General features: G+C 38.7%; 1 protein-coding gene across 3 annotated transcripts; it reads right to left on the reverse strand.

Moving 5' to 3' along the window:
- Positions 1-730: 730 nt before the first annotated feature.
- On the reverse strand, positions 731-23916 carry LOC127464708 (protein kinase C and casein kinase substrate in neurons protein 2-like). Of its 3 annotated transcripts, none has more exons than XM_051775172.1 (11): positions 23897-23916; positions 21661-21771; positions 13457-13613; positions 12515-12750; positions 11729-11884; positions 10561-10736; positions 10005-10125; positions 8020-8144; positions 7236-7349; positions 6052-6248; positions 731-2573 (listed from the first exon to the last, which is right to left on the reverse strand). In XM_051775172.1, exons 2-11 carry the CDS (start codon positions 21718-21720, stop codon positions 2461-2463), a joined length of 1455 nt encoding a protein of 484 aa, XP_051631132.1. In that variant the 5' UTR covers positions 21721-21771; positions 23897-23916; the 3' UTR covers positions 731-2460. The 3 variants fall into 3 exon arrangements, with proteins under 3 accessions (XP_051631132.1, XP_051631131.1, XP_051631133.1); XM_051775171.1 differs by having other exon boundaries at positions 7236-7352; positions 23897-23915; XM_051775173.1 differs by lacking the exon at positions 7236-7349.
- Between the last annotated feature and the right edge of the window lie 418 nt (positions 23917-24334).

Consider the following 24334-nt stretch of genomic DNA (forward strand, 5'->3'; position numbering starts at 1 on the left):
TGGAATTTCCTGGCTATCAGGTTGTGCCCATTGCCTGTTGTTTTACTGCACTGAGGAGGGTGTGGCTCCAGCCTCCTGCTACCCACACCTCCCACTGACAGACAGGGATGGGGCCCCCTCTCAGTGTCTCTCCTGGAGGCTGAACAGCCCCAGCTCCCTCAGCTTTCCCTGTAAGGGAGATGCTCCAATCCCTTCCCCACCTCTGTAGCCTCTGCTGGACCCTCCCCAGCAGTTCCCTGCCTCCAACCAGCCCCTGTGCCATGGATTATGACTCTCTGGGATCTGCTGTTCAGCCAGCATTGATGGGGGAGAGGAGATAAAATTCACCACAAACAGTGCCACATTAATCACTGCCAGAAAACTCAGAGAAGGCAGAAAATATTCAATTGAATAGTATTTAAAAAAAAAAAGAAAAAGCTTAGGTGCTCACCCCAGCTACATGAGACTTGACACCACCACAGAAAGCAGCATCACAGCCCATTCTGCACACCCACAAAAGGCAGTTTTCCTCTTCTTCCACGAAGATTCTGCTGGAATGTTTTGCCAAGAACTCCTGTGCACAGCACCTCCCTGTTTTTGTTGGAGCACAATGCCAGCCTGTCACACTCCTCTGGGTGGCTCTGTCAGACAATGCAGGTTCTGTCACCGGGACAGACCCCAATGCACAGATTGTTTGTTTCATGAGACTGTTTCCACACACACTGAAATAGCCAAGGGTGCATTCTGTGTATTCAGGAGATTAACAGATTTTATTGTTTTCTAAAATATTTGACAATACAGAGAACCCAGACCAGTAATTCCTGACAACTTCAGTGACCGTCCTGTGGATGAACAGTCATGGTGGCAAGTTTTCCTTGACAGACATGTACAAACATCCACCTTCTAAGCCTGCACACTTTGATTCATTGAAAATGAGGACTAAATATATCTATAAGCTCAAAAAGCAAAGTCCAAGACTAATAAACAGTGTTTTATAGTTACCTTGAAAAAAGCTTTGTCAGCTTCATTACAGTGTAGCTTCCTAACAGAGCATCTCTACTTACCTGACACTTAGTTTAACACAAATCTGCTGGAATTTTACACCCCAGTTTTAAATGTCACAAATGGCTACTATCTGACACGATTACAGTTGGCCAAGTTGTATCTGCAAATGTAGATTTTTACAGTGTTCTGCTACAATAATCCACATATGGACTAAAGCTACTTTATATTCTGACCAATTCATTTATCCACAAATACTGATTTTGAGTATATTGGTGCGTTTTTACTGTACTTCTGAAAAGTCTAATCACAGGATGCTTTGTCTATTGTACAGTAATGAATATGGCAGGAAAGCAGATTTAAATATACCTATAATTTAAACTCTTAAAACAGTTCTAAATCTTATTGACATCCAAAGGTTTGATAACTAACAGCCATGCTCTTTATACTCTGGAATATCAAATCATATGTACATATACACAACATAGACAGGCTCTTAATAAAAGCATTTAAGTCTATTTTACAGTCTTCTCTCTTCAAGAAAATTAGCCTTCACAGATTTAACATTTCAAATCACCCAAAAATCATTAGCAGTTTAAAGGACCTTTTTTTTTTCCTGCAAACATGGGCTGGAAATAGTTACTACTCTGGGGCTTATGCATAATTTATCTTTCTTTTGAATGCCATTTAAGATCCAGATGGAAAACTCTTAGTTCAAGTGTCAACCCACGTGAAGAACATTCATAACAGAGTCCCAACCCATGACACCTGCGGATACCTCTGCTACAAATAACCTTCTGTAACAGATATTTATTAAATACAGTATTTTGTTTTACAACTCCATTTACAACTTCAAGCCATGCTGACGACACAGAGAGATTACTACAACATGGAAGTAGTTTTCATTCAGTCAGCTGGTGACTAAATCTATGTCATAATTTAAGTATTCATTGATAAATCCAGGCATACAAAAAAGGTGCTTAACTATATGGCATTTAAATAAAAAAATACTGCATCTTTCAGACATTGATAAGAACAAATAAAAAATTAACTATAATAATCTTTAAAATTCAAGTTGCAAGTTACTGAAGGTCACTTAAAATAACTGATTAAACAAAAGTGAGCACAAGCCACATACCCAGGGTAGGATGAGGCACAAGCATAGAAAATGCAAAAATGTTTAGAATCCACAATGACAGACCATGTGGGAAGAAAAAGCTTAAAAAGTATTTTTCCTATCATAATATTTTTTCCACCTAACCCCTTTTCCTTTACATTGTGCACAAGTTGTGAAAACAATGTCAGATTATTGGTTCAGACTTTTTGCCTTTAATTCAGCATGATTTCTGTCTCAAGCTCTCGCCTTTTCTTTAAAATATATACATTCTATACATCATTCAGGTTCCTCTCACTGGAACTAAATACACTGTACAGGCCTGCAGAGCTTTGGGCACACCTCTGTGTTTATTCTGTCCTTTGTCACTGGATGGGTTCTACGTAGTTTGCTGGGTATAACCCCACTTGTCCGTTGTCCAGGCGCCCTTTGCACCAACCCTGCTCATCTTCGTTCACCATCTTAGTTAATTCATCCCCTGGAAAAAAGAAAAGAAAAAGAAGGAAAACTGTTAAGAGACTATAACATCTTAAGTAACATCAGGAAGATAAATGACAATTACCTACATGTCCAGTTTTGTTCCCCTGCCCAACACAGGCCCCAGCAGAAACCTTCCCTTCTTTGCTCCTCATGCTTTTGCTACTTGAGAACATCTATCACTTACAGATTTGCATATGGGATAAGAAAACAGGAAGAAACAAGCTACTTAGAAACTCAAATATTTACCTTGATGGCGTTTCAAAAAGATTATGGAAATTTTTTTTTAACTTTTGAAGTTATATACTGTGTTACTTCACTGTAAGATCAAAGACTCCCCTAATATTTAAAGGTTTGAACAGTCAAAGGTAGTTGGGGATGACACAACTACCTCTGAACTAGAATAATCCTACATTTTTTAACCCTCAACACATGTCAGTGCAAGTGAAACAAATGTTTCATTAGGCTTGCTGTGGATGCATCCTTTTAAGAGCTTATGGGAAATAAGGATGAAAATGCCACAAAAATTAAGTAACTCACAGTTTGCTCTCAGCAAAAAGCTGAAAATTAATGTCCAGACATTTATGAACTATAATACAACTTTGTTTTGACTAATCTTATCTTGTACATCCTCAGGAAATACTTTGGCATTAGAGAGCCTCCAAGATGTTGTATAGGAGCAAATGAACATCCACCTCAGCCAGGTAAAAAAGGCCACACTGAGGAACAATTATTTCCTCATGATCTGTGTCAAATGGTTTCCCTGGACAAAACTGATTTGTGTTTCACCTTAGTTAGCAACAGGAAATACAGGATGAAGGTATTAACCACTTATTACAGTCCCAAATGGTATAAAGTCTTGGTATCATTTAGGAGGACATGAACCAGCCTAAAGAATGTAAATTCTTTGGCAGAAATTGCCAAGCTTCATATCAAATCTTCCTAACACATCCATCTTCTACAGCTCCTCTCTTAGATAAAAAAAGGTTAAAGCTTCATCTCCTCTGGTTTGTATGTTTACCAGATAACAAAAAAAAAAACCCATTATGAACAAAAGTTTGGCACTGCTGACTGTACTTGGTTTATGGAGACATTTTTTTCCCACTGCAGAACAAGAGAGTGCACAATTACAAACCTGCCTGTTGCTTCCATGAAATGCACATTAATAAAGAGTGAAATATGTTAATAAAGGGTGAAAGAGTGAAAATAAAACCACACTGACAGTGACACCCCCCCCAGTGCAGCTGCATTTGTAATTTAGGCTTGGGCTTGGAAACTCAGTGATCTTGGAGGTCTAAGAAAAATATTAACACTTTAAAGTGTCATCTGCACAACAGTTACAGTGAAACAACTGCTATGATAAAAACAGAACACACAATAACATGTTCTGACAACATTTACTGTAGATATTTATTCTCAGCCATGGCAGGGCCACAGCAGGGCAAGACAGACATATGGTAGATAGTTTTATAGACATATAATAAAACCTCTCATAAGATATAAATAAAGTTATTCTTCCTCTTTGGAAGCCTTCCACAGTTGTTTGCCAGGGGGAAAAAAACCCAAACACCAAATGTATACAGTATTCCACTAACAAAAATGAGTTTCATGTATTAAAGTATATTTAATGGACACTATGCAGAGCAGATATTCTACAACACGTATCTAGAAGTGACCACAAAGAACTTTGTAGGCAAATTCTTTGAATACCCAAGGAAATCCCATCTGGGAATATCCATGTACACTTAAACCCATCCCTAAAATGCATTAATCCTCTGTTGACAGCTGCTCAGGAGTCTGGGGATACCTACACAGGAGCACAGGACTGAGGATGTTTTAAACCGGCTCCTACATGACCTGAGGAGTTTTTCCCCTTAGTCTTTAGTTCAGTGCAAATCTATCACACAAACACTTCTGAAAAAACCCCTAAGTTTAATTATAATTCAGAATCTGTAAGGGGATTCATGGGCTAGAATGCCACCCCTTTCCCAGGATACAACCAGGTAATTTGGTGGTGTAATTTACTTTGATGTTCTTCTTTCCAAGGTATTAAGCTAATTTTAAGTTAAATCTACCTACATCTCACAGTTCATACTTCCTGCACTTTATTTGTATTTATGGGTATAAACATTGCATAGTTTTGCCAGTGGAAGACTCCTGCAAACCCTTGGATTGCCACCCTGCTGCTTCACAGGCACAGCACACACATATATTTCCAGAGGATTAACTTGCGTCCCAGCCCTGCTCAGTAAAAGGAGAAGTTAAAGCCTGAAGAATGAAGAATCATTTTGGTTGCTGTGCATTCCACAGATGTTTTGTAACCACTGTGCTTCCATCAGGGCACAACTCAAACCAGTTAATGGCCAAACAAACCCATTCCTCCACTCTGGAAGCCTACAATACTGAAAAGTCAGGTGTTTAGGGGTTTGCCTACTAAACTCTGTAGGGTTGGCACTTCTAGACAGCTAAAAGCAGCAGCTGTTACTGCCACCAAGGAAGAGGAGAGAGGACTTTCAGTTCTGCAGGTCATTTTGTTTAACAGAGGAAGGAATATCCCAAACAGATGCATCCCAACATATTCCAAACAGATCAGGAGTCATAGCTGCCAAACAGGAGCTACTCAGAAGGACTATTAGGGAGGGAGGAGGGTTAGGCAGGATCCTGTAAGGGGAGTTGTACATTCAGAGAAACAGCTTTAGAAACAACCCAAAAAAGGGGAATAAACTCTCCAACCAGTTTGGGGGGTTAAAAAGCTGACATTCCTTAATTCCAGCACTGGGTGCAGGAGGGATCTCTCCACCTAAATGCACACCCAGCAGTCTAAAAACCAGGTTATATTCATGAAACTAGCACATCCATTACATTTCTGGAATACTCACTTATATGCTAAATATTTCCATGGATTTATTTGGATATGAGCAGGGGTCTTTTGAGGGTCTCTGGTTCCCCATTCCCCAAATTATCCTGTTATGAATCTCTTCTCCTTGAAAGTATCTCAATTTGTGGACAGGTCAAGATGCACTTTTCTTATCAGCTTTGCTCAGACACCCTGTCTTTGCTCTCAAAACTAAGACATTTACTAGTAAACAATAAACTGGGATAGGTAAATACAGGGATTAAGCACCAGCTGGCACAGGATTACCAGTCACCAATGCAGGGAGTCAGCACTATCTGTTACAAGACCACACTAATCTCTGACATGGGTACTAAGCACTATCTCTGCTACAAAATTAGGCATTATTCACTGATATTTTGACAACACTATGTTGTTAAAGTTAAAAGATTTTCCCAACATCTTCCCTCACTGCTGCACAAACTCCTTTTTAAAGAAATACAACTCCTTCTGTAACACAGGTGAGTTCAGAAAATAAAAGATGAAGAGGAAAAAAAAAATCCCCAGCCTTTCTCCTTTCTGATAAATATTCTGAAAGATACTTTTAATATTAAGTACTGTTGGATAAATAATGTTGTTGACTCACCAGCTTTGAAGCTGAGCTCATCCTGCTCTTGGCCCTTGTAGTCGTAGAGTGCTCGTACTCTCACCTCCATGGCTGGAGAGGTGTCCTCATCAAAGGGATTGGTGTCTCCATTGGCATCAGTGGAAGAGAAGGGATTGTTGGACTCCTCATCAGACCAGTCTGTGGGGTAGCTTTGGTTTTTTTCATAGCTGCTCACGCTGAAAATCAATTTTTCAATTAGTCTTTTCTGCTCTTAAAACAGGAGAGTAGAAATATCACTAAGGTATCAGCCCCCCTAATTAAGCTTAAACTCCACTCTAAGGCCCAGGTTTGAAATTTTCTTTCTGGTCTCTCCTCAACTATCTTTAACTGACAATGCCTCATTAAAAAAACCCAAAAAACCAAACCAAAACAAATCTTATAATACATTTACCAAGGTAGAAAAAGGCAAAATCAACACATATCAAAGACAACCTCCCCACAAACTCAAAATCTTCTCTATCAAGGAATCTACACAATCCATGGGACTATTTACTCTAGAAAGGTGAAATGGTAGTAGATGAGAGGAATTATCTGGTTTAGGATAAGACATTTAAATAGCTTTGCAGAACCTTCCTCCCAAACCTCTATGCACCTCTACAACACTTTTTGCATGGTGCAATCCACCAATAAAGAAACTTGTATTTCTATTGTATTATACTGCAACAAGTCTGTGATTTAAAGGAAAGTTCACTGTCCAGCATGCACATGCCATTTAAGAGAGTGCTGTGTCCTCAGTGTATAAACTGAAGCAACAGGCAGCTGCTTGAGAAGGTCCTAAACAAAAAAAGAAAGCAACCTTAAAAGCAGATTTATTCAGCAAGAAGACACAGAGTAAAGCCCCAGAAGCAGTTTCACTAGAAAAACACATCAGTTTTAACATTTCATAGGAGGGGTAAAGGAAGGGGGAAAAAGCAACAGCAGTTCTGTTAGCAACTGCCAATAACCCCAGTGGTTTCAGACCAAAGATCAAGGCAACAGATGTGGCATCTGTTAGGAAAGACAAGTTAGGTCACAGTGTTGCTCACACAACTGCTTAAAAACACTTCATGCACTGACCAGCAGAGTGTTAAAGAAACCAAAAATAGGAAACCCTGGACAGAGAAAGTGCAAAATGTGAAAACAATTGAAAAAAAAAACAAAAACAAAAACGACATTTCACCAACTTTTTGATCTTATTGTCCTCCTTTTCACTGACAGTACTCCCAGTATCTTCTTCATCTTCAAAGGGATTGTAACTTGATTGTACTGACTGCACTGTGTTACTCTGGACACTAAGACTGCTAATTTGGAAAAGAAAAAGCATTATGGTGACCCTATCTGTGGAAGAGCAGAACACTGTCACTGGTGTCCCACTAGGCAGTTTCTTAGCAGACCCCTCCTTCAGCCAAATTTAAAAAAAAAAAATAAAGAAAAAGGAAAATAAACAAAACCCCAAACATCCATTGAGTGCAGCATAAAGACCCAAAAAACCCTGGAAAGTCTCACATTTCCTCCACAATTAGAAATATCCTTCATGGACCATAATTTCTTTTTCCTACTGCCTGCAATAAAAGGCAGTGCAATTTTTCTAGCAAGTTTTATTCCTTTTTTGAGCAGCTGATGTTAAGAGTTTTATATTAATCACATCCAGAATTCTGAAGTGACTGTTTTGCAAGCTAAGATTTCACAGTATAATTGTCTTTTCTGGAGATGGGAAGATAGCAAGAGACTACCAGGTTAGCTACAGAAAGTTCACTTTCTCCTGAAGCTTGGTTTCCTTCAATTCCCAATGGACAGAGAACTGTGAAACTGAGAATAATTCCCAAATTAACTTGTGAACTGCAGAGACATCACTAAAAATGCTCACAGATAATTATCATTTGACTGAACAGCGACTTTTTGATGCTGTAGAGCTTAGTATAGATAATAATCTTTGGCAATTAGTCTTTTTAGGCATGAAAAAACTACCTGCTGTGTTTGTTAGGTTGTGAAACTTGGTCTCCTGTCTGATTTATACCAGTTAAAGTCACTCCATCAGAAGCCGCCTTCTTTTCTCTTCTACTGAGGGTACGATTCAGATCTGCAGACCACTCCTATCAAGGAATGCAAAACATGATGGAGACATTTAATTGAACAAGTAATTACCACATTTATATTTCAAACTGAGTTATGGAACAGACATCCATCCATACAAGAGTACCAATAATTATTAAAAAGGTGAGTTAGAGTAAATGTTTCAGTTAGAGAAATCAAAAGAGCTGGTCAGTGCAGCTCTTAAAAAGATGTACTGTGAGGGCTCACAGTTTCAAACAGTGCCAGGACACCTGGTTTTAAAAGGTAAATCTTACATTTAATTTTAAAAAGTGTTATAAGAGAGGGCTTACTTCTCAAGAAGTGCTCCAAGAATGACCTACAAAGAAGCTGCTTTTTAAACTCACTGTGCATCACTTCTCCTGTCCCTAAGATTTGAGCCATAAGGTCCTTCTCTCTAGATTTAGTGACATTTATTGTGCTAAAAAGCCATCTCTGAGAGTTAAGGCTCAAATCAACAAATGACAAGACTCATGATGCCACTTGCAGACCCTCTTTGATGTTTTGAGCCATTCAGAGGCAGATGGACAGGCAGGATGAGACTTAAACACAACTCCTACACATCAGGGCAAACCAAGCTGCATATAATGATATAAAAGAGAGAACAAACTGGATGCAAGCAAATTATCCTATGCTGAGACATGTTACCTCTCAGAACCATTAAAGGTAAAAAAAATAAAATCATACTTTTAACAGGAAATTAAAGTTTTGAGACTTGCTATTACTACTGGGCTTATACAGGTAGCAAAGTCAGCCCAGTTTAAAGTGCTTTCTGGCCAACTCTTCAGAGAGACCTCATTATTTTAACTTTGCAAAACAGACACTGGATTTCTGAGCTACCACAGTTTAAAGACCACTGACCTATGCACATTTGCAGTTTACAATGCAATTTCATAGGCATTTGATCATGACTTTTTTTACTTACGTCATCCTTGTAGCATGTAAATGAGAGAAAACTTGATTAGGAGAACAGCAACAAGAGGGTTTAATTTGTTAATTATAATGTTTGAGAAAAAGGATGGTAATTGCCCCTCACAGAATTAACTCTAGTTCAGCATTTCAGGTAAATTCTGCAGTATTATTATGAGTTTCTTCCTCAAACCTTCTAAAGTTGCTCAATATTTTAAAAACAAGTGACATTTTCCATTACTGTTAATAAGGGAATAGTGAAATAGTTTATTCTTCCGCTCCATTAATTTAATGTCTAGAAATTATTTCAACCAAACCCATGATTCTGGTCAAACTCATTCCAAATCCAGCTATTTGATACCCCAGTACCACGACTCTGCACTGACACATCTTTGCACTTATGTTAACAGAACACTGCTTAGAACAACCCCTTTCTTTTAAAGATGGCATTCAGCAATTAAAATTAAAGGTAGAACTTTTTTTTTTTTAATATGGCAGCATTGGATTTTAAATGCCAATTTTCAAATTTTGAAGTATTTAGTTCAGACTTTTTCAGAGAGTCTTTGCTGCACTCACTCCTTATTACCTGGTAACAGCAAGGAGATTCAAATTCAAGTCTGACACCAAAGGGAGAAGTAAAACATAAAGGGTAACACATGCAGCTGTCAGAGATGTTACCAATTAAATGATGGCTTATGACTTTATCTTAAAAAATATCACTACAGCTTTCTGGGTTACCCCTTTTCTCTATAAATAGGTGCCCAACATAATCCCCTCCAGAAGCTGGAGGATGAGAATTAAAATTGAAAATTAAGAGAAGAAAACTACTCTGACTTGCAGAAACAAAAAATTCAGTGTTGGAAGCCTGAAGTTACACCAGAAAGGAACATTACAAAAAGCAAAGAGTTAAAAACAGCCAAACCAGTTCTGGGTTTTAGGTACTGTGAGCTTACCTCAAACTGAGGCCAATTCATTGACATCCCTGGACCTTGGTTAGCTCTGAACCACCTCAAGTCTTCAACAGCATCTGCTGATTTGATGTTCTGTTCCAGCTCACGGTAAATATTTTTGTAACTGCAAAACAAATTTGTCTTTGAATTCAGTATAACATTTAGAAACATGGAAAATCCCCTGGTCAGTTTTGTTTAGTTTTTTTTAATATTTCAAAGTTCACAATAGTATCAAAAAAGAACAACTTACAGCAAGACAGACTTTTACAGCCTGACAGACCTATTAACTGCCTGTAAAAAAGGAAGAGCAGCCCAACAAGTAAACCTGCTGAAAGTTCACAAACCCATAAAATCCTTATTTGCCAGACTTTAGAATTATGACTCTTGTGGCAGTAAAAATGGGATGTACATAGGACTGTATTTAAACTACTGAACACCAACCTTGGAGCTGCTTGAATTTAAAAGCCTTTCTACAGTAGAAATTGGTTTTGTGCTAAGTCCCTGGGACTCTGGATCAAGGTAGAAGTTTTCCCAAGGAGAATTTGTCTTACAGTTTTACCTTGCAACATTGGACAAGTCAAGGTGCTTCTGGACCTCCAGCAACACTTCCCGGAAGAAACGCAGCCGCTTTTCCTCAAACTGCTGGCACTGCTCAAACACCTGCTCCATGTTCTCCATGTACTGAGGAGTGGCATTATCTAATTCTTTCAGGGATTTCTCATACTTTTCTTTTGTCTGGGGGTAGAAAAACAAACTATTAGCAATGTATTTTATTACAGTCTTATAATACAGACTCATCCATGTAGTAATGGCCAAGAGTTAGAGCAGAACTGCAATCTCTTCTCGTGACCACTGTACATTAGATCATGATGAGAGTTATCTAAGTCAACTGCAAAACAGTTACAATAAAGCTCTAAAAGCCTCTTCTCTGGCTTTTTAACAGACCATGACAAATGCTGGTGTAATACTAAAGGAAAGAGTAAATCAGAGCAGGCAGTCAAGCTACGGAAGTTCTTTGGAGATCTTTAAAAGTATTGTCTTTCCTCCTTTAGTAATTTACAGTCCACTGTGAGTTGTATCAACTCTTGTAAACATGAATTGCATATGCTGTGAGCTCAGTTAACAGACAGAACCTCAGACTCTGCACTAATTTACAGAAATAGTCCCCACACAGGAATTAAAAGATCCCACCCCATGGAACATCAGCCTTCCAGGCCACAGGACAGCATCCTCAAAGGAAAAAGACATCTCTGAAGAAAAGTCACACTCGAAAAGCCTCTTGGTGGCAGCCTAGTGAAGAGCTGAACCAAACTGGGCAACACAACAGCATTTATTTAAATTAATTCTATCTTACTTTATAGCAAGTAAGCTTACTTTATTAAAAAAATGCATTCTGCAGTAAGAAGGTCAACATATCTAGATGTTATCAGCAAGTTTGAAGCATCTCAAAGCCTCCCAAGCTCAGTTGTCACTAGTAAATGAGTCCTAGAACTTTGCTAGCTTATTATTCTTAGCTCAGTGGTGAAAGTACTTACATGAAACAGCAGCAACACATTAGTCATTCTTCAGAGGAAAATAATTTGGCAGCAACCCAGGCTTGGGAGAACACTAAATTTTGGTACTGAAGGTGAGCTCCCCTGCTGCTCACAGCACACTCAGGAGGGAAAAAAAAAAAGCTTAAATATGCACAAGCTGGGGGTTAAAAAGTATGCCAGCACACAGGATACCTTTAGCACATCTTGTTTGCTTCTCTCCACTTTGTCCTGTAACTTCTTCAGCTGCTCAGGATTTAGTGCTGGGTCAGCTTTGCTGTTTGTTTCCCTGGAGATGGCCAGTTTCTCCTCCTTGCAGGCTGCATGGTAGGCCTTCTTTGCAACTTCCACCTACAAAGCAGAGTTAAGTATTTGCATCTGGGACAGCAGACAGCAAACATCAACTACTTTTTAGCCTTAAAATCATGATGCAACGAAAGAAGTGTCAGGTTTTGTTTCAGGATGTTCTTTCTTTCCTGGGGGGGATTTGTTTTTTCCTTTAGGCCAAGGAATCAACACAAGGAAATTATTGCAGCATTCTCTCACCACACAAGGAATGTCACTCATACTGTTTAGAGAAGTGTTGAACAGACTCAACAAAAGGTTTACAGAAAGTCCCCAACTGAATGTCTTTCCTCATGCCCACATTCTCCTGCTCCCCTACAAACCTGTTATGTTACGTGACAGGGAAAGAAACCCCCCAAAATACAAATGTATTTCCCCTGCTCATTTCTTTGAGTAACTCATAACTTTCAAATGCAGGAAATCAGATACTGTTTAAGTGACAGCTTAAATCCCACTTTTTCCAGATTAGGAGAGACCAAGAGAAAAATGCTTATTTTCAGAAGAGGACAGAAAGCAAGAGATCTTTTTGAGAAAGGAGGGTCCAGCAGAGAGAACAGGGAGTTTACTCCCTTATAGAGATTTGATACATTAGTATATCATAACACAGGATATCTAATACATAATCTACTGCTGTACCTCTTTCAGCTTTTTTGCCCAGGGTTTCTGAGCTTTCCTAAATCCATCTTCTGCTTCTTTGGTTTCCTTAAATCCTCCCATCATTTGCTTATGAAAGGCTTCCTTCTGCCAGTTCTTGATTTTTTCAAAATCTTCATTCATCAGTGAACCTTTCACTTCTAGATGTAGTTCACTCACTTTTTCAGCTTCTGACATAAAAGCACACCAAGCCCTTTCTACTGTTCCATACTGTGGGCCTAAACACAACAGAAAGTGTCATTTCTCAGTAACCACCACCCACATGGAACTTATATTCCCAAGAAACTACCTCAAACTATTCACTTATATTCACTTCTAAACAGCAATACTGATGCAAACCTAGAAAAAGGCAACAGGGTTTTTTCATAGGAATTTAGAATATTGCAAAATTTATGCCAGAAAACTGAATATTCATTCAGTCTGGAGCCCTTCTCCCTGTGCCACAATTCTCAGTATTCCACCTTTGAACTGCCTTCCATTTCTCAACATGCTTTTTGAAGCCCAGATAACCATGGAAGGACAAACTGTGGCAGAATATATTCAAATATATTAAACTTAGTCTTATTAGATCAATACTAGTCTTTTCCCCACAGCCACTGACCCCTTATTATTCAGAATCCCTTTTCAAACCGTGTTCTCTACTATTAGTTATCTAGAAACAGTTAGTTTTCTAAAACATACCTCAGTACTGAAGGCAAGATTCATCTGCTTCAGCAAGGAACAAGCAAACTTGCAAAATAGCAGGGCTTTGGTTGGTTTTTTATCAAGAAAAGCTTGGTCATTTGTCACATTACTGAGCCTCTTGCAAGGACTCCATTATAGGCTAAAAAGTACAATATTTGTACTTACCAAAACAAGGACATACAGAAACTTTTTTTTTTCCATTAGGAAAAGTTTTCAGAGCTCAGAATCAGAAGGAATTACCTTTTTCCACAAGTTGTTTCCACCTTTTAGCCCATTCTGTGAGCTGCTGAGCATAGACCTTCTCTATCCGTGCCCGTTCATGGATACAATTCATGAGGTCATTGCAAAGTCTGTGACCATCATCAATCCTTTTTACTGTCCTCTTGTAATTCCCAACCTGCAAAGAGACCAACACTCAATTCCTGCTTCAAAGCTCTGAAAAGGAGATGAATCTCTAATTGACACAAACACTGTTCAATGAGAGTAAGAAAATCTATCAGGAATTAATCAGTTATAGCAGAAGGTTAAATTACCCTAAAACCCAACTGCAACAATAAAACAAAGGCCACAAGTTCTCCTGTAAAAAAAAAAGGCTGGAAATTTTGAAAATGAAAACTTTAGAAGTGAAAGTTTTGTTATATTTTTATTAGTCCTGCAATGCAGGAGGATACAGAATGAAGATATGGAGAAAAATGCACACTGTACAATGAGCATCCATTACATAATTAACACTCTCCTTTCATTCTTGTGCACATGGAATAACTAATCTAGATGACTGAAGGGGAAAAAAAAAGCCTCATACTGCTCCCAGAGTAATATTTCCACTGAATTCAAGGTCACTCAGGTTGGCTTTTGTAAACATTAAACAAAACCTAAGAACTGTTAAAAGAACTTGCACAGCCTGTTAAATGTCACAGCCAGTTTCTTATCTGCCCCAAACCACCTGACTGAAAAATAAAGATTAGCAGTGAATGAAACATCCAAATACTCAAGGCATGGTAGTCATTTTTACATTTGAATCATATCTGCTCCACATCTGACACACAGAAGAACATCCAGTTTTTAGGCTGACATTTATTCAGAATTTTGTCAGCAGATGTACATTCTGATGAAATTGGTATATAGGGAAATACTCTTTATGAAAATTGTATATAGGGAAATGCTCTTAAATGGAAAAAAGTTCTTTATTAATTGCTGGGAAAATAAGTGACTGTACTGATAAATACAGATATATGTTGGGACTCCTCATTAAAGCTGGGGAGATAAACAGAATCAAACCCATCAATGACAGGACAAACCCAACTCTTTTAGACAGTGGCCTCAAGGAATTCCTTTGAGGATGTTTTTTGGGTTGGATTAGATCCATTTCAACAGATCAAGGCAGTTCAGGTAGCACCTAAGTAAAGCATTAGTTGGCAGTCACTGATTTGTGTAAATCCTGTAAAGAACTGCACACAATAATTGAAGATAAGAAGGTCCCAGCATCACAAAGCAGCTGACACCAAAAATCAGGATGGTCAGTGCATCCATGTCAACAGATTGCATTATTAACAAGAAAGCATGAAAAATAACCTCTCGTTTTCAGGAGAAATAAAAACTGAGAACAGGCAGTTTCAAACACTGTTCCCTTACAAACACAATATACATATGTAATCGAAACATTAAGGACATGAAGTACCTCAAAGAATACTTTCTAAAGCCTTTGTAATGGAAGACAAATCCAGATTACTCCAGTTGTAGGTCCACAGTCAAAAAACAGGTTATGTTGACTTGGCACAACTACTGAGGCCTTGTATTAGCATCAATTTGTGTCTCCTGTTATGTGCCCAGGGATTTATGACTCCAGCACCAACATTTCCCTCCATAAATTCTCACTATTTAATTAGCATTTTAAATGCTAATATTGAAGGAGAGCTGGCTGCCTTGTGGGGTATTTAATCCTTTCATTTTGCATTGTCTGAGCCAACTCTAACCCCGTGGTAACATCCAGCACTTGGCCAAATTCCAGGCAGGTATTCAGAGAAGTGAATTATCTCACCTATTATGGTCTGTCTGCTATTATTGCACCTTTAAAGAGCTGCCTGCAGATAATTCACAGATAATTCACTCCACAGGGGGACTGAAGGAACTAAGCATCCCAGGTTAGAACCAGTATAAAGGGGAACCAGGTCTGCAATACCAGAAAATAACCTACTATTGCAAAGAAAGCCTTTTACACTAATATTTGCCCTCTGAGGAATGCCAGAATTTTGGAGATAGAACGTTTTTCTGTGTCCCATGACAGAGAACATAAGTTATGTAACTTGGCATGTAACATTTTAAACACCTAGTGGAATAAACCAAGCAAAAAAACCCTGCATTTTAAGTTGTGGACACTGCAATGACACATTTCTGAGAAGTGGAATGTGCAGCCTGTCACTGCTGCAGGCAGAGTGAGAGGTAGGAGAACACAAGGTCTTTAAACCACAGTAAAAGGAAAAGAATTCCAGTCTTTATGTGGCCAAGGAACTACCGAGTTAATTATAGATAAGTTAAAACAATTAAATAAAAAACCTACAAACACATTAAAGACACCCTGAATCAGAGAAACAATACATTGTTTTATTCAAGACTATTTTCTCCAGCTTCTGGGGTAGAAGGCAAACATTCTGCAAGACTTCCCCCTTCCCCTTCATGAGAAGTATTTGAGCTAAAGCAAAAATGACAAATTCTTTTATTAGTAGCAACTGAGCAGGAACAAAATCAAACAAAGAAATCCTGTGTTTCTTTGTTTCTGTCATAGCCACATTTACATAATTTTCAGATGCCTTCCAATTTTGCAGATTTCTCCATTAGCCCTGATCAATACATGAAAATATATGATTTTGCTAGTTAGAATAATTTTTGCTACTTAGAATAATTTTCTGATTATTCTGAGCATTGGGCTATTTCCAGTTGAACAGACAGCAGACAACTAAAACTTGAAGTTTCCTTGTCCTACAAATAGGACATTTGTTTCAGGAAGGTAAAGTGCAAGAGTATAAAGTTTCTGACTGTTTCCAGAAGAAAAAGAAATGCTTACAAACTATATCCCCCTTTCATTTTAGCACCAACATTAAATCCATCTGAGAGTTTATTACATGATACCAAACTCAGCTGTTCTTCACCCTTAGTTTGTCAGAAACATTTCAAAAGGAAATAGCCCCAAGAGTTTATTGCTTAAAAATACCACTGTAAGGGTCACTCTTTTGACAGACTCAGTGAGTCACTGAATTCTGTGAAAATTGCGATTTATAGTTTTGTGTCTCTCCCCACCTTTTCTAAGCTGAATTAACCAGTTTCCCCTTTTCCAAAATACTGAGCTTTGCTACTAATAAGCCTTAGTTGATCCTGCAGGCAAGCACTGTAATTGATATGATCTTAGTGGGAATATTTAGGAGTTTACAACCTCCTTATTTTACAGCACTAAACCCAAAGGGAGAGTCTTAAATTATTTAGGCTCCTTTACCTCAACTAACAGACTCTTTTTCTTTTTAAAGGCATTTTCACAGAGCAGCATAAAAGCCTATATAGAGTTAAACACCCTCTGCAGGTTTTTCTGGTACACTGAATGAAAAAACAAGAGTATTTTAATTTGTTGGCAGCCCAGAAAGTCTCAAATGTTCAGCTACTGCTACTCTCCTGGTAGTGAATTCTAGTATACCATGATAATTGTTATAACCACAAATATTTCAGGAGTTGCAAGTGCCTGAAGAAAGATTTGATGTCAACTCCTTTTTCCGCTTATTCATGACAAGTTGGCCTTTATGAACTGAAATAATTTGAAAGATAGTCAGTCTCCACAGGGTAAAACAAGGGTATTTTTAGGGACAAATACTCATAGGCAGGAAAAAGAATAATAAGCTTTGAGGGTTCACAGTCAAACCCACGCACACTGATGGTCAAACACTACTTCCAGCATTCCATTTAGACCAGGAGTAAAATTTCTTTCCAGCTGCGTCAAAGGGGAAGTTTCCAAACATTCCAACCAACATCCATAACACTGTGTGGTTTTATAAATAAAAAACAATTATCTTGCTGCATAATTAGCACATGCACAGTCCAAGTACCTATGAGCACTAGCTCTGAGTAAGTTTTGCAAGTTTACCCATATGAATTTACAAGAAAAGTCCTGAGGAAGCTCTTAAACCCACAAAACCTACAGCCAAATACACCAGTAAGCAAATACCTGGCAATAGAAATGGAAAACATTATGTTGCTCAATGTTAGGAGGAGATTAAAAAATGCATATGTGACAGGAATCTACTATTGCAGAGCCCAAATATTTTTAAAATGAAAAAAGGCAAACAGGAGCAGTCTGCTCCATCAGCAAAAAGCACTCATTGACAAGGAACTGAAGTCCCTCAACACAGGAACAATTTTCAACATTCAAGAGTGAGTTTTGGGAATTTCTCCCCCAATTTCCCCGCATCCAACACATTTCCCCCCTCAAGAGTTGCCTCGTGCAGCCCCTGGCTGACAGCAGCAGGAATGAAGCACAGGACATCAAATTTGACTCACCCACACTACATATGGGATCAACTCCCACTTTCTGAGGTTGAAAACCTTGTATTGCTGGTGCATTCCCAGAAAAGACTTCAGGATGCCTTCAGCACTTCCAAAGGCACACCAGGCCCTGTGCTCCAAGGGAATCCCTCCCAGCACTCAAACAATCCCAGTTTAGCAGCTCTCCACAGTGACTATTTGGGGGGGGCAGGAGGTGTTTCCCCAGGGCAGCCAAACAGCCCTGCAGTCAGTGGGGCTCCTGTTGCTGAGGGAGCAGAAAACAAGGGAGATAAGGATGCACATCCAGGGTGGGAGTCCCACACAGTCTGTGAGGAACCCACAGCTCATTAAAAACAAGTGATTCCACAGGCTGGGGAGCTGTTCCTTTTGATGTCTTACCTTGCAAGATATGCAGACACTTGCACTTTGATCTCTAGGAGCACTTACTCAGGGGCTTTCTTACCTCCACAGGTAGGTAAGTGAACAACAGCACTGGTCTCATCTTGCCCAAGGCATTTTTAATATGTCCATAACAGTGATTAGCAAGCATAAGGCTGGAGCTTAATAGAAAGCAAATTTTAGGATGCATTTTGGTCATTATTAACATCCCAAATTCTTTCATGTGCATTTCAAAACTGCTCCAGCAGAACAAGGCCAAGAGGTTTGTCCACTGCTTGTGTTTCACTAACTCAATTCTATTTTTGGATGCAGAAAGTGGCAGGAATGATCATGACAAACTGAGATTTGCATTTACAGCAGTCTTGCAAATGCTTAGAGTTCATATTATAGATGAGAAAGAAATGCAAAGGGTTTCAAATTGCACATGGGGTTTGCAAATTTTCCACTTTCCCTTGGAAAACTTAGTGCCACCCTGCTTCAGAGTACCAGCAATGACCTTTGATTACCCAAAGCACATCACCCCTGTCAGCCAAGTAACACAGATGAAGGAATTCCTGCACATCAACAAGATTCCTCAGTCTTTAGAATTTCTGCACCCAGAGAGTTATGAGCTTAACCAGACACAACAAGGTACACCGAGGCTTGACAGACAATTAAATAAAGGGAGAAAAGTTTCCATTTCTGAAGGAAATTAAGACATTACTACAACTGAAACTTTGATGAAATCCTTCACTGTTGTTGTGGGAATTACCTTTCAGAAAGTCTTTTCTTATTGTTTTGCAATTCCTTGCTCTCTAAGCAACCTTTATCAAAACATGTACGAAATTCTCTGACTCCTAAAGTACTTTTATTTAGTAAACACCTGGATGAGCTAGAGGAAAAGAAAAGGATTTGTTCTCCTGAAAAGGATTTATCATCCTGCTAGAAAGACAAAAAAACCTTTAAGTAGTAGCTTGGGGTAACCAAATAGGAAAATAAAACCCCTTCAATTTAATTGTTTAGCATGAAATGGAAATAGTAGCAGCTTTCACAAACATGTATAATTCTGAAAGCCTAATTTTTTCAGTCCTATCAGCTGTTCTGATACAAGATACCACCTCTGCCTGAGCCTTGTCCTCCCAACATATTTTGACTGCTAGGTCTGAGCCATCAGCAAGAACACAAATCTAAACAGCAACTTCTCCCGTTCCCTTTCAACAAGACAACTATTTCCCAGCCACAAATCAGAATCTGATAACATCTATGTTGTAATAAAAAATATTAACCTTTAAACAAAGTTACTATTTGTATTGGATTTCAAGCATTGAGCTTAACTCTCAGTGACAGTTCCCAAGAAAACAAAGCCTTCTAGAGCCAGAAAACCAACAGAGAACTAAGTGGTTTATTTCCTAAAGACAATGTTATACGAAATTTTCAACAGCAATGACAAAAACTTGGTTCTTAACATTTTATTAAGTACAGTTCTCATCAGCTCAATAGAACATCAACTTTCAAGAACTAAAACTGGTTTAGTTTCAAAAGATCTGCACTAGGGAAAAGAGAGTTTTCACAGTCAGTTCTTTAGATGGGTCCCACACCCAGCCACCTCACACTTTCCTAAATGCCTTTCAAGAAAAAGATGGCCTTTGCAGCACACTCCAAAGGTAAATAAATCTGAGCTATTTTGGAGTCTGAGGGAACAAACTCAAAAGCTCACCCTGCCAGGCTGTCTCTTCTGTGCCACAGCCAAGTTTAAATACACTCACTGCTTTCAGCTGTGGCAGTGAAACACAGCAAGGTGGCTTTTAACAAACTGCAAGCTGACTCTGAAAACAAAGGAAAAACCTATGGTGTCAAATATCTTAAAAAACCTCCAACAAAAGAGTGTAGATGACAGTCTGTGGTAACAAAACAACCTCCCAATTGATTAAGAGTTCTTTACTTCTTGTGACCCGAGGCATGAAGGACTCAGCTGGCATTCCAGAGGCACCACATCCTTTCTAATCAAATCAAAAAAGCCACACTGATCAGAGCTGTTTAGTTATCCCTTTCCAGAAAGATTAAGACTGTAATTCAAAGTTGCAACCTTCAGAGAGAAAACAACCAATTCAGAACATAAGGAAACGGACACGGTTTAGACTAAAATTCAGTCAAATATAATTTGGAAAGATGACTCCAAACCAGAAGCATCACAGAATCATGGAATGGTTTGGGTTGGAAGGGACCTGAATGATCATGTAGTCCCAACCTCCTGCCATTGTAGCGTGCCATGGGCAGGGACACCTTCCACTGTCCCAGGTTGCTCAGAGCCCCATCCAACCTGGCCTGGAACACTCCCAGGGATCCAGGGGCAGCCACAGCTCCTCTGGGCAACCTGTGCCAGGGCCTCCCCACCCTCCCAGGGAAGAATTTCTCCCCAATATCCAATCTAAACCTCCTCTCTGTCAGTTTGAAGCCATTCCCCCTTGTCCTGTCACTCCAGGCCCTTGGAAATAGTCTCTCTCCATCTTCCTTGTGGGCTCCCTTCAGGTCCTGGAAGGCCACAATTAGGTTCCCCCAAAGCCTTCTCTTCTCACAATCCCAGCTCTCCCAGCCTTTCCTCCCAGCAGAGCTGCTCCATCCCTCTGATCACCTTGGTGTCCCTCCTCTGGACTTGCTCCCACAGCTCCATGTCCTTGCTGTGCTGGCCCCCCAGAGCTGGAGGCAGCTCTGCAGGGGGGGCAGAGGGGGTATCAATTCCTTCATGAAGGTCCTAATTTAGGCTAATTGCCATTTCTGATCATCCTTTATTGGATTTAATTCACATTTGTCCAAACATCATCATACAGAATTTACAGAATTCCCATTCTCATTCCCTCATCTTTTAAGTTTCCAGACACGATAATTTGGAAGACAGCAGCTTGGTACAGGACAGCCAGCCTGAAGTCATGTTCTGCCAAGTACCCAGTGCCCAACACTCATCAAAAAAAAAAATCCCCTTTGGTCCAGGATTCTTTTTTCCTGAGTGTCTCCTTATTTTATTTTGAAGTACTTCTTCCAAGGAAGCTGCTCAGGAAGTTGCCTCAGCAATGGTGGAAGTTTGTCCTACAAAATACAGCTCACCCAGACAGCACTTACCTCCAATTGTCAGGATTGACACTGACAAACCTTTCTTTTTCCTCTTCTTCTTTATGAAGTTTCTCTTCTTTAAAGCTTAAATTGTCACAGCATCTGAAAGCCTCCGTCAGATGGGGGCAGTACAAATTACTGATATTACAGAGTATTTTATGCTATTTTTTATGCTTTTACATTGGCAAAGGTTCAATTCTGAATTGCACACCCTACCCAAAGGGATGATCCTCAAGTTCTGTGCCCATTAAAAACCTTTGACAGAACCAGGTCAAAAACCTAAAAAGGTAATTTTGACCTATTTCTGCAGATCACAAGAACCAAAGGTGTCTTGTGTTGCAGCTCTCTCCACAGTTTGCAATGCACGAGAATCACATTTTTTACAATAAGAATGAAAAATAAAATCAAAATATTGTATAAAACATCTGGATTACCTCCCAGAAGCTGTCACTAGAAACCTCTACTCCAACAGAATCATCATATGAGCCAGACATTTCGAGGTATGAAGAGCTTGTGAGTATTCAGAGCTCAAACACCTTCAGAATCTGTAAAGAAGATTTAAAAATGATTAATGAGCATCATTAATGAAAAGTTGTTATAAAGCTATGAAAAGAGAAATTATGTTGGGCAGCATCATTCCATTTTTTGATATCTAGGCATGCCAAATAAAAACAAGAGGTGACCTCTGTTGCATTTTGCAACAGAGAACTTCCACCACACCAAGTTCTTGGCTCTTATCGTGACATTTGTTGTCCAGAAACCTTTCAATGCATCTGCATTTTGAGTTTAATCCTACAATTTCCTGTTACAACCAGAAGATTGAGCAGAGAGATGCTTGTTCATCAACTATTCCACTTCCAGTGTCTTCCACAAGAGACAATCAAGTGCCCTTTGCTTCTGAAACAATGACCTGCCCCTGCTTCCTATTCCTTTTCCACTGTTAATCTGTGGTACATAATGAAAACCCCTGGAAATATTTAAGGCCAGAACCACCTGTGTCACATCTGTGACATGTTACCATAGTATGTCATTGGTTTATTTTAGCAAAATGAACAAACAGAAGAACAATCAGCTCCAAATTCTGATCTTTATTAAAAATAAGTCATTAATAATTCAGGCATTCTCGCTTTTACAGACACAGCTGCAAGGAAGAAAGATATGATTTATCCTCATGGATAAACGTTTATAAATCACTGTGTATAAAAAAAAATAGGGGTACCCCAAGCTGACATTTAAGGTGACATTTAAGATTAGCATCAAAACTGGTATTGAGTCAAAAATTCAGACACTTTCATCCACAAATGCAATTTGTGGGCTGGAAACCGAGAAGGAGGAAAGAAAGGCAACAGTTCCCTCACAGAACACACACAAATCCAGGTTTAATCTCCACAGATACTTCAAGTTTAGACTGCTCTAAAACTTTATTTATTTTATATATAATTTTACATTTGTTTATTTCTATATATTTATTTCATATTTATTGATAATATATCTATATATTTATTATATATATATATATCTAATTGCCTATAACCACTACCAGGGCTACATATTGGTAAACAGATTTTACCCCCCCCTTGTGGGATTAATACCTTAATTCAGTTTTTCATCCAATTCACTGACATAATGCAACTCTCAAAAGGCTTTAATAACCTTAACTCTGAATACATAAAAGCCACTACAGGAACATCAACTGTTAGATTTTTATTTTTAAAAGACAACAAAAAAAATATAAGAAAGGTTCTGCAAAATAGCAAATAAGATCATAATGAGGCAAATTATTTTTACATGTTATTGCAACAATCCTCAAGTTATGTTATTAGTAATTACAAAAAAAAACCCCAGTTTTTCCACCTGTGCTTTTACTGAACCAAAGGGGAAAAGTTAAAACTCTACCCAGTTTTGAGTCTCTGAGCACCACACCTTCACATGGAATGTCTTCTTTTGAGATTAGTTTTGCCCCTTGCAATTTTTACAACACAAAGATCACACTTGCAAGTGGTTTTATATTTTTTCACCTCCTTTCTTAGATAGCTATAAGCAGCATAGGGAGGAAACAAAAGTGCAATAAAGTTGCAACTTGCTGGACAAATTCGTAAGAATAGTTTAAAATTAAACAGCTTTTTCTAGGAGTCTGCTATGCAGTGGTATCTTTAGCTATGATTTCTGGTTATTATTTTATAATATACCAATATATATAATATCTCATATATTATAAATAATAATATATGTGAGATATTGTAATAATACTATTATTTTATAAGAGTTGTTTAAAGACAACTTGTCAGATCACTGAAAACAGATTCTGATAACTGTTTATTTTTCCAATTAAGGCAGCCCTGATTACTCTGAACCCAAGGAAGCTACTGAGGCAAGCCTGTGTGCCAGGAATGCCATGCAGAACAAGGGAAGGAATGAGATTCCAAGGGTTGTCAGGAAGGGTTATGGTTGTTTTTCCATAACACACCAAGATTTTTTAACCCAGGTTTTTACTGCAGTTTGGAAGAGATCAGGCAGAGTGTAGAGTTCAGCACCTTGGAAAAAGAAACCAATTTAATAATTCATCCACCCTGCTCCCCCAAACCACATGAGCAGTATTTTTCCCCCCTCCAATCCCAAAAAGGAAAGACAGTGAAACTGTTCTGAAGGAATAACCCAATGTCCACTTACCTTTAACAAAATAGCCCAAATTATACCAGTGCTGGAAATTTAATCTGAAAAGTTACATGGAAAAACTGAAAAAGCTCAAAACAGAGCTTTTCTTAAATGAGGGAACAGGTTGTGGGGAGTGGTTTTTTTCTCTTAAAAAAAACCCCTTTATTCCTCCTCAACTAAAACTACGCAACACAGAGTTATCCCTTTTTTCCATAAAAGCATGAAAACCATCAGCACTCAGGAAATACTGATGGAATGAAGGTTTTTAGAGGCCAAATACACTGTGAGAAAGTATGAGCAAGCGTATTTAGGGAAATATTGTGAAGTCATAGCAACAGCTGGCACAGAAAAGCCACTATTTGTGCAGCCCTACTTAAAAATAAACTGAATTCTGAGATAGGAACATTGACTGGGGTGAGTCATGAAAGAGAATTATTAAAGCAGCCAGGCCTT

This window comes from Manacus candei, unplaced genomic scaffold (assembly GCF_025592945.1).
Source record: "Manacus candei isolate 608988 ecotype Guabito, Panama unplaced genomic scaffold, ASM2559294v1 h1tg000260l, whole genome shotgun sequence".
NCBI lineage: Eukaryota > Metazoa > Chordata > Aves > Passeriformes > Pipridae > Manacus > Manacus candei.